The following is an 11,603-nucleotide window of genomic DNA, read 5'->3' as shown; positions in this document are numbered from 1 at the left end:
AAAGCAAGGCCTTTTGAGGTCAATTCTATATATTTGAATTAATATAAAACAAATATTAATAAAATACATAAAAAAAATAATTAACGATATATTTTATATTAAAAATAATTTTATAATTCAAGTATTGTCAGTTTTTAAATTTATTTTTATATAATTTTTTTATAATTAAAATATTTTTATTGATTATTTTGTGTAAAAAGTAGAAAATGTGAGAGAGATTAAGGTTCTGCTTGGCCACTAAGAATTTTTAGATGAAAATTTTGAGTTTTAAGATAAAATATTAAAATATTATATTTTAATATTATTATTGTTTTAGAATTTGAAAAAGTTAAGAAAAAGTTGAATTATTTATTATATTTTGTATTGAGATTTAGAAAAATTATAATAATGAGATGAAAATTTCAAGTGGCCAAACACAACCTAATTGAGAAACGTAGCTACCTCGCCTAACACAATAAATGGTCGTGCTTTTCATTTATTACAAACACCAACAAAATAACAAACACGTCAGAGGAAATTAATCGAAATGCAGTTAAAATAACTACTAATAAACCGCTTAGAAATAAATAAATTAATTAAAAAATATTAATAAACCAACAAAAATATTTTAAGTTATTCAAAACAAAACAAAAGTAGAGAGATTTTTCATAATTGATTAAGGTTTTGTTTTGTTATTGAGATGTTTTAAATGAGAATTTTAAATTTTAAGATAAAATATGAAAATATTATATTTTAATATTATTATTATTATTTTGAGATTTGAAAAAGTTAAATTATTTATTATATTTTATATAGAAATTTGAAAAAATTATAATGATAAAATAAGAATTTTATATTTGAGATAAGAAATCTTAATGACCAAACCATACCAAACGGAAGGAAGGATTGATTATCAAACGGAAGGAGGGGTTTATTAATTGAAAACTGTTACATGCACACAAAAAAAATAATATAAAATAAACATATAAATTGATATGAGTTTATAAAATTTATTAAATTTATTTTATAATAAAAATAATTTTACAATCTAACGTATTAAATTAAGTGATATTAATTGATATATTTATTTTTATGTAATTTATTTATAATTAAAGTTTCGTTTTGGTTTCAACACTTTTACCTTTAGAATATTCAAAATATACATACACATAAATGCCAAGCTATGTCGTGAAGGATCTTTTTTCCCTTCAACTTTTTTTTTGTTTAAAAAAAGAATAAAGAAATCAACGCAAGAAATTAAAGCCTTTTGGTTGTTAGTCTTATGATTAGATTGAAGGAGAATTGAATAGAATTGGGTAGATGGAGACCCTTTAAAGAATAACAGTGAGAACACATACCTACACATACAACATTGGTCAACCTCGTGTGTCTATAAAAATATTTCAAATCCATTGATTTGGATCACCCCCCATCCCATGCACGTGAACCACCTTCTCCCTCACCTCTCATTCAACGTCCAAATACTCAAATTAATGTCAATAACAAGACTAACTAACTACACAAATTTGTCTTAATTTGTATAGTTTTCTGATTCAAAAGAAAGAATAATAAAAAAATAAAAAAAGTTAGATATTCGATTAAAATGAGATATATTATATTATGAGAAATGATATTTATAATTGGTGTAAATGCCATGTAGTTTTAAAAAAAAAAATGAATTAATACAGAATTGATATAAAAAAATTAATTTTTTAATCATAGATTTTATTATTTTTTAATTACATAATATTTATACATTTTATACGGTATATAACATTATTTTTAAATTATTTTTATTATCATGGAAGAGGGCATGGTCGAGGTTTAAGCAAAAGGTAAGCCTAGTTATTAGAAGGCAAACCAATAAGCAATAATAGCAGTATTCTCTCCCAAACTCAAAAGAGAATGAATTGTCAAAAGTAAAACAAAAGTGGCGTAATTTAAAAGGAAAGGACACTGACTTTCTTCGAAGAAAGGCAAGGGGCAATGACAAGGACGACGGGGAGAGAGAGAGAGAGAGATTTGTCTTTGGGTTTTGGTTTGGAGAAAGCAGAGGACAAGATTCCATCAACAAACACTGGTCAATGCGTCAAAACTCAAATAACACGTTATTATTAACTTTGAATGCGTCGATGGATGGATTTTCAATCACATCGCAATTTACTCTCTTCTCTTCCCTACTCCCATTCAATGCTATTCTTTAATGTGCCGCTGACATTTTCATTTTCCTCCTCTCTTCTTTCTCCTCCCATTCAAAGTATCCGGCTTGCCTCCATGCATGCCCACACAGGGAAAGGAAGGGAAGGACCACAACCTTTCATCACATTTACTGCTCATGTCTTGGTTCCTGACACAGTGACCACACACGCACGCAACCTGATCAATTTAATTCTATTTTTCTTCACTCTTGTTTCAGAATATGTTTAATATTTAATTGAATTAAGATGAACTAAAGATCTCTATTTTTTTTTTTCTTTTTATCATTTGATTTGGTATTTTAACGTGTCTTTCTTTGCCTTCTAGGACTAATTTTTTACTACTCAATTACATTCAGTAGTAGTTTGAGCTTTTGATGAAAAACAATGCAAGTATTCTCTCTCTCTGTCTCGGAGTAACTGCAGTTTCTGAAAAGGTCACAGCTTCTATAGAAAAGCCGACCCTCCCAAACTTACACTCTCTCTCTTTTATTTTGTTAAAGAAGCACTGCCAAACATTCCGAAACTCTTTTTATGGGTACGGTAATTACCCTTTGCTTTCACAACTAAGGCCTTATTTGTTTAGCTAAAATTAAAAATCTCATCTCATCTCATTTCAACTCATCATTATACCTTTTTCAAATCTCAATACAAAATATAATAAACAATCTAACTTTTTCAAATCCCAATACAAAATTAATATTCAAAAATTATATTATAACAATATTTTATTTATTACTATTTAAAACATCTCATCTCATCTCATCTCATCTGTGTAACCAAACGGGGCCTAAATGCCCGTCACTTTTCTCACCTTGCTTCCCTTAGGAAAAAGACCGTATACTTTTTAAGCTTTTATTGTAAGTTATGCCCTGTTCCCTGAATTCACACCAACATTTACTTACAAAAATTGAAAAAATACAAATAAAGTGCTATCACTACTACTGGTTCGGACCATATAGGCATTTATATGCATACATACGTATCCCAGAGGACAAACGTTGCATAAAACAAAATGGCTGGTAAATACAGGGCAAGCTCAAATTTGTTTATACTTCATGTCATGCTACAAAAACTAAAATGAGCTGGTATGGATTCTAAGAAAATTAGATCCTATGCCTTCACACTTGCTCCAGTCCATATTGCTTGCAAAACTTCAACTATTGGGCTATAAAAGGAAAGGAGCCAACACTAGGGATGAACAAAATAATCGATAACCAACCAGACCGAATTAATCAACCCAAACAGAACTGGAATGGAATTTTGAAACTTCTATAACTATTCATGAAAAACGATTCAAAATCAGGTAATCATCCAATTTTCGTCTTCGTCCTATACCAAATTGTACCATTGAGCCTAACATCGACGTTTGGTAATTCAATTAAGGCAGCTTCTCTAAGGCTCCGTTTGTCTACCCAGATGAGATGAAAATATCTCATCCCAAACCGTACAAAAAATAGTTTGGCATAACCAAATAAATATTGAGCATCTTTATTTTGAATAATTCTGGTTGCAAGCCCCGTATACGGGACTAGATTGCAAGCCTTAAATGAAACGGTGCATTTTATTTATATTAAATAAAACGCACCGTTTCAATACAAGAAAGGCAATACACGGAAGGGGCATCCATTCCAGATTCACCGTTCCTTCCTCAGATTTATCACTGCCCAGGAGGATGTCGTCTCCTCCGTATTCGTCTCCCCCTCCCCCTCCCTCTCCCATCCCGACCCTTCTCGCCTCGGCTTCTTCCTCCTCTCCGACGAGTCCCTTCTCCAGGTCCTCCTCGAGATCCGTCAGAACCCCCAGCTCTGCGTCCTCGACTCCCACTACACTCGCCAACTCTTCACCTTCCGAGAGCTCTCCCCCCCTCCCGTATCTTCCTTCAACCAATTCTACCCTGTCTCCTCCCCCGACGAGTACTCCCTCTTCTGCGCCAATTGCGTAGCGGGGTCCTCCATCTCCATGGACGTACGCACCGAGGTCTACAACCTCGACCTTGACAACTCTCGAGACTACCTCCCAGCCGGCCTCACCCACCTCCCCACCCTCTTCTTCCTCTTCTCCCTTGCCTATTTCGCCTTCTTAGCCTTCTGGATCCACCTCTGTTACACCAACAAGCGCTCCGTCCACCGGATCCATCTCCTCATGGCAAGGTTGCTGCTCATGAAGGCTCTCAATCTGATCTGCGCCGCCGAGGACAAGCATTACGTGAAGGTCACTTGGAACATTGCGTCGATCTTCATTGGCAAGACCGGGCTGTTTTATTAAGGATTGGGTGACTTGGAACCAGGTGTTCTTGCTGGTAGACGTTATTTGTTGCTGCGCAATCATATTCCCGATCGTATGGTCGATTCGGTCGCTAAGGGAGACCTCGAAGACCGACGGGAAGGCCGAGAGGAACTTGGCCAAGTTGACTCTTTTTAGGCAGTTCTACATGGTTGTGATCAGATACTTGTATTTCATGCGGATCGTGGTGTTTGCGTTGAGGACGATTGCAGCGTATAAGTATCAGTGGGTGAGTAATGCACAGGGGAGAGGAAAACGACGTACAACAGATCACAAAGTGGGGATAGGGATAATATGGTCATTTCTCATGTTGGGACTGCATTTAGGAGACTGTATGTAGCAGCGCCCCTTTATTTTATCTCAAATGAGTTCTGAAGTTTTCAACAACTGCTATAATACCTGATAGATGAGACAGTAAAAAGTAAATTCAAATAGTGAAAAGCACTTCACTTAGTTTGTCGTCCTTCTCTCTGCCATTCTTTTTTTCTTCTCATTTTGAAAACACAACAATGCCTCACCGCTGTCTTCGCCCCAACTATGAAATGGCATTCAATTCGCAATCTCCCCAATTATGAAATGGCATTCAATCCGCAATATAAACTGGTACCGGATCAATCAAACTCAGTATTGGATCAAACCCACCGGTTCGGTCCAATCCGGTCTAGTTTACCGGTTCACTAATTTTTATTTTATTTTTACACCCCTAATAAAGATATTGATTCAGGTAGTGTCGGAATAACTTTTTTGGGATAATTCCGGTTCGGGTGAACAGTGCTGGCCCAACGAATAATTTACATTTGTTTGCAGAAAATGTGGATAAACTACTGTACTAAGTTCAGTACCTCCTTCCATCAGAGATTAAAAATAGAAAAGAAAATCCTGTACCTCTGTTCCCTAAGCGTCTCTAATCTATGGGAGTTTTACCCATTCAGGAAGTGAATTGGATAGATAGAAGACCACTTCTTAATTACCAATTAGCACTTCCCACTCCATTCTACTGATCATGTGAGGACTCACTCCTACGAGTTTTATCGAATGAATAAACCCTGCCAACTCAAGTGTGAGTGCTCTGTTGAGGATTAGGATTTACTACAATTTTCTTACCCAAATATCTTCTACAATTCGGATAGAAATAAACACAATAAGTGAATTTCACTGTATTTAACGTTAAAGTATGTTGTGAGGTTCAAAGATTGTATTATCTCTTTTCAAATTGTAGAAGATCTTTAAATGAGAAAACTGTCAGAAAAATCCTAATCCATAGCGGCACCAGTTTTCCAAGAGCCCAGGAAGCAACACCCCCTGCTAGGCCTTCCCTAAATGAAATCAATAGATATGTACCACGAAATATTGTACATGCAGACATCACATCGGCATCACCCATTCAGTTTATGTACAAACGAAAACGAACTTCAGAAGACAAAAACCATTCAATATATTCAAGAAACTCAAATATCCACAGAGAGAGAGAGAGAGAGGGTGATCAAATAAAGAATAGGGCTCAGATTGGTCACTCACACTGCTGCACTGAGAGCTACACAATCATGCCTTCCATGGTATGTTTGCCCCAGCCGCTTGCTTTTCTGCTCTTCAGCATACCTACAAGCACTAATAAGCCACTAGCCCTTTTGACCCAAGGCAATTCCCGCCATGCAGACTACGATTTCAACAAGCCTTTAGTCTAGAGACTAAAGCAAAGTCGATTAAATTAAAACAAGGTGTTGAGCCTATAGATTTCTTCTTAAACTTTGAAGGTTTCAACTCCGTTGATAGTTTGGGGCAACTTCAGATTCCACCCTCATGGCAGAGTTTGCTTGCCAAGATGGTCATAGTGATATCAATTCAGTTACATCATAAGAAATGATGTCATTCAAAAAAAAAGGAATGCACGAGAAATTAATTAAAGACTAAAAGCTTAAGCTATTCCAACTTAAATAACTGTCTGTATAATTTCCATCTTTCATGGTGGATGGTCAGAAAGCTTTCCCACTTCTTAGCAGAAAAGTTGACAGCTAGTGCACACTCTAGCCAGAGCAAAGCCTTTCAAGAGCCAAGTTTTCATCACCACCAACTGCTTCCAGAGCACTTCTCACGAGTGCTTCAGTGAATCCCATCTCCACAAGTTTTTGCACCTGTTTCATTCCAACAGTGGCTTACCAAATTGCTAATACATGCTACCCGTTGCAAATTTATTATTCAAGAAAGAAAAAAATTAGAAAAAGATATTGCCATGCCAGATACAAAAGGTGGAATTCTGATATTTTGAATACTTTTTCATCCATGAAGATATTGACAGACATATGGCAGAAATATATATATCTACCCTTCCAATAAATTCATTCACTGGTGTGAGAGAGACAAAGAAGTCCACCATACCTTTTCTTCAACTCCCAGAGATGATGCTTTGGCAAAAGTTTCAGTCCAGTAGCGAGCTGTGCCGACAAAAGTTTGATAGTCTTGAAGATACTGCAGTATCCACACAAAGACACTAATATTGAATAAGATGAGTCTAACCAAAGCAAGAAATATACAAGGCAAGACTGAGAGCAAAAGACAAGTCACTTAAAGTTACAGTCATAATCACATTTAAGAACTGAACTAAATTAAATACCTGTTGTGCGACCACAGCATCTTGAGGGTCATCAGGTTCTGGTGCAGAGAGTAGTGCTTGTACAGACAGTAGGGCGGTCTTCAAAGTCAATGCTGGACTCCATTGGTCCTTCAAGATGTCCAGGCAAATTGCTCCACTTTGACTGCTGATATTAGGGTGCCTTAAATGTGTAAATATGCACACACAAAAAGCATTCAAGAGTTAATCATCTTGTATATACACTGACCAGATGCTCTCATTATCATGTTTTCACGTATAGAGAAGCATATAATTTACCCCCAGCCAATCATCTCTAAAAGTCTAAAAACAGTAGAACAATTTTGAATACATGATTCCAATAATTCCACTTGTAACATAGAGGTCCTAAAATAGGGATTAGAATTATTATTTTTATTTTATTAGTATTTTTAGTAATATTTTATCGGATTAGTTTCAGATAGTGGTTGTATTTGAGTGGGATTCTTTCACCCTTCATGCCCATTTGCCTCTCAATGTTGATTTCCTAGTTGGAGTAGTTTCCTAATCGGAAATCAATTCACACATCAAAAACCCTCGAATACATATATATATTCTTGTTCCCCACGATATTCCTCCATCAACCAGTAGCATCCTTGTGGCCAGAAACCTTCCCCACGTAAATTCTAATTTTCTTCTACACAGCAGAGCCCTGTAGACTTCCTCACAGCAAACCAATCACCTACCTTGCTGGAAACCACCTCAGTGCATGCCGACGGTAGGCCCTACTTTGTCCATGACGTGTGTCGACACCCAAAACCCCTCTACATCGCTCTCTCTCCACTGTCAATAAGCAGACAGCCCCTACGTGTTTTTGCTCAGCCCACTGTCGACCACAAGGAACATCAGAACACCAACCACGCTGCCTAGAAACTACCGGCCAGCCAAATTCTGTCGGATCCCCACTATTCCAGTAAGCCCACGCCGTCCGCCACCCTCCTTTCTCTTGGTCATGAGCTACAATGTGAGATTGTCGAAGCAGCGCTAAGAGGTAAGTAGCATGTTCATAACTTTATGTGTGCTGTTAATATTCTGATTTTGCATGAAAAATGTGATATTACCTACGCTATGCTATGAGCCAATTCAAGGTTAGCCCCTTTTCATGAACCTTGATGAATTACGATGATACACTTGTGAATGAGACTATGCATGCTATGTTGATATTGATTGTTGTTAGAATAGATGATATGTTATGAAAATCACACATTTGCCATGTTTAATGTTATGCCACGCACAAGAGTAAGCCATGCCATGTAAATTCATGAAGTCAACATGTTCATATGCATTATGAAAGTTAGTAAGAAAACACATGAATGACAAGCAAGTTTTAATATTGGCCTTAAGTTATGGGTGGATGTGCAAACCACGGACTCGAGCTTGGTCCACCACATGTAAGTTATTATGTTTTGATGTGACACAAACCCAAGTGTGTTTCACCACAAGTTATGATATGCAATGTTGTGCCACGAACTCAAGCGTAGTTCACCATATGCTATGTAATAACACGGACTCAAGCGTTTTGCACTACATGTTATGATACGTTAGACGGAGCCACGGACTCAAGCGTGGTTTACCATATGCTATGTGATAACACGGACCCAAGCATGGTAATTTACTACACGTTATGATACGTAAATGGTGCCACAAACCCAAGCATGGTTTACCTTATGTTATAATATGTTATATACGGTCAACGACAATTGGACCAATGCACACATGATATGATGGCCACTAAGTAAGTGAAAGACAAGATGAATAAGCTATGTACAAATGATTGGAAATGCATATAGTCAGTCATTCATGCATCTACGTTACATGTATTTCCATGATTATGTTTGATTCTGCTTATGCTACTAATGAATGATCTATATGTTATGTGTATGTGTGACGATGTATGTAATTTTTCAAAATTAAGCCTAATGTTAAACTAATTTAAGTTTACAGTATGATGTGCTATTATTGAGTCTTTGACCCGTTTGTTTCTCTGTTTTTATGTTTTAATGTCCCATATGATGATTTCGTGGATACAAAGCGAGTGCCAGGAGTAGAATAAATTTCCAGAGACTTAGTGTATGATTTAGACATTAAAGCAATGTTAGTATCACATAGAACTAGCTTATATCATTTCTTTTCCGTTTAATCTTTTATGGTATGAGAGACTGCCATGCCAGATAAGTTTTATGATCCAATAGATGAGATATTTTTATAAAGATTGAATCTCTTTACTGGGCGTGATGTGATGAATGTACATAATATTCCTTAACTACGGGATGGGGCGTTACACCACTACCACAAAACATCCATGCATTCTGTCATTTGTTTTCATAATAATCATAAGTAAAAAATCCACGCAGAGATTAGTTGCACCAAGAAAAATGCATCTGTTATTTTATACACTTCAATGACTCTAATGGAATCCAAGAGAGAAGTCACAGGAAATTCAAAAAATTCAAATAGCAGCATAAAACTTTTACAGAGTTTTACACACCTCTTGCTTACTAACACCATGTATCAATGACAACTTATTTCTCATTGAGAAATCTTGTGGCAACTAGCTGAACTTTAAAGAAATTTAGTTCTCAAAGAAAAAACAGGGAACGAAATGAGGAAAGAATGGCATTAATGCATCTGTTATCCGTATAAAATATATCTAACTATTGGTTCCAGAAATTCCGTTGATGAAGAAATGACTAATATTGAGGTCTTGTAGCCATGCTAAATAGAGTGTTTGACAGTCAGGTTTAACCAACGTACAGGCTTTATGTGAGGATAAAACCAAAACTCTATAGTCAAAAGCTGAGATTCCAATCTGATTCTTGCCATTTTAAGTTATTAACTTCATTCAGTTTTCTGTGTATAGATGTTAAACCATTCAGAAGAAAGTTTCAAACATTGGAAGCTTTGCTTTCCTACTTTCTTTAGCGGTTGTGGTTCATTGTGGATACAAACAATAAATAATAAATAGGGATGGACAGTTACCCAAAAAAAGCATTCATTCCATCTAATCGCGCATCCATCTTTGTAAAATTCGTAGCAAACTACGACGTGTGAGAAAATATAGAAATAATACCATCTGTCGTCAAGGAATTAAGAAAAAAGCACAGATACGAATAGAGAAGTTACACCTAATCTTTTCCTACCAAACTTTGGTTGCAAACTGCATCTTGGGAGGCTCAAAAGGGTACCCATCTGCAAAAAGAAACCCACAATTGAAACAACGCAAGTTAATAACGCCAATGTACCCAGCCTTCATTCCTAATACAACAACAAACTAGTTGACCATAAGACATTAGCCAAGGGGAATCGAAGCGCAATTTTTTACAATCTTCCCTTCTTCATATTAATTATTTAAACAGCACACACACAGAGACGTTTCCCCAATTACATAACAGCTACACAATCCAAATTCCAATCACTTTAATCCCTTACATCTCCACTTTAACCCCTAAATCTCCAAAGCTAAATGACAAAAAAAGAAAAAAAAAAAAAGTCTTGGCGCAAAGTACGCACCAACATCAACAAGGAAAGCCCAAAATTAAATAGAGCCAATGTTTAAATACAAGGAAAAAATAAATAATAACCTCAAAAAAAGGAACAAAATAATAAATAAGGGAAAGCAAAGAGCGAGAAAAATGGAAACCTGGGAGTGAGATATCGATTTGGAAGGTGCCGCCTTCGTAGGGGGTACCGATGGGGCCAGGGATGGTTCCGATGAGACGAGCGAGAGTGTCGCCTTTGGGGCTGACTCTGATGCCAGATGCCTCCATGTCTCTGGTGCATTCTTGAAGCTCTTTTTGAACGCGAGCGAAGTCTATCATATTCTCCGTTTCGGTTCTCCAAACACACGCGGGCGCAGACACAGAATCACAATAACAACCACCAAATCCTGCAGACTCAGAGCGAGAAACCTGAAATATACATATGTGTGTATATGCGTGTAATGTATTTAGTAAGCTCTCACTGTCAGTGTTGATGCTTTGCTTTGCTTTTGGTTTGGTTTGCTTTTTAAGAGATCAGAGATCAGAGTAGTCTTCGTATGCGTGTGTGGGGAGAGAGAGAGAGAGAGCCGGGGGGGGGGGGGGGGGGGAGGTTCGGGTGGGGTTGGGTTGGGTTCGCTGCGAGTTGCGAATAGAGAATAGAAAGAAATGATATTTGTAGTCGTGATTGTTAGGTGACGTCATTTTAAAAAAATAAATTAATATGAAATTTATATAAAAAAAATTAATTTTTTAATCATAGATATTATTTTTTTTAAAGCGATTATTTAGTATTTATAATTTTACGATTGTACGTAATATTATTCGCAAAGAGAAACACTAGGTGGTAGAGGAAAGTTCTGGCGGGGTCGGGACCTGTTAAACAATGTTCGCCAATCCGAAGCGTTACTTCTAGTGATAACAAGATGCAACGTAGTATTAGTGGTCATATGTGCGTTTGCTTCAGCTGTTCGTTCAGCAACTGCAAGAAATTCCTACGTTTGGTTTACTCGAAAAAAATTTCAAGAATTATTATTATTT

The 11,603-nt window shown here is 36.4% G+C and overlaps 1 protein-coding gene and 1 pseudogene across 1 annotated transcript; one reads left to right on the top strand and one right to left on the bottom strand.

Moving 5' to 3' along the window:
• The first annotated feature begins 3,189 nt into the window (after positions 1 to 3,189).
• LOC122281255 lies at positions 3,190 to 4,815 on the top strand (annotated as a pseudogene).
• Positions 4,816 to 6,168: 1,353 nt separating this feature from the next.
• Positions 6,169 to 11,165, bottom strand: LOC122280943 (ubiquitin-conjugating enzyme E2 27). Its single transcript, XM_043092084.1, has 5 exons — positions 10,727 to 11,165; positions 10,227 to 10,275; positions 7,072 to 7,231; positions 6,837 to 6,926; positions 6,169 to 6,592 (listed from the first exon to the last, which is right to left on the bottom strand). The coding sequence occupies exons 1-5, from the start codon at positions 10,902 to 10,904 to the stop codon at positions 6,485 to 6,487; spliced, it is 585 nt and encodes a 194-aa protein (XP_042948018.1). The 5' UTR covers positions 10,905 to 11,165; the 3' UTR covers positions 6,169 to 6,484.
• Between the last annotated feature and the right edge of the window lie 438 nt (positions 11,166 to 11,603).

The sequence above is a fragment of the Carya illinoinensis genome, chromosome 11 (genome assembly GCF_018687715.1).
Source record: "Carya illinoinensis cultivar Pawnee chromosome 11, C.illinoinensisPawnee_v1, whole genome shotgun sequence".
Classification (NCBI taxonomy): domain Eukaryota; kingdom Viridiplantae; phylum Streptophyta; class Magnoliopsida; order Fagales; family Juglandaceae; genus Carya; species Carya illinoinensis.
Note: the sequence above shows the minus strand (reverse complement) of the source record. Positions and strands in the feature narration are given on the sequence as shown.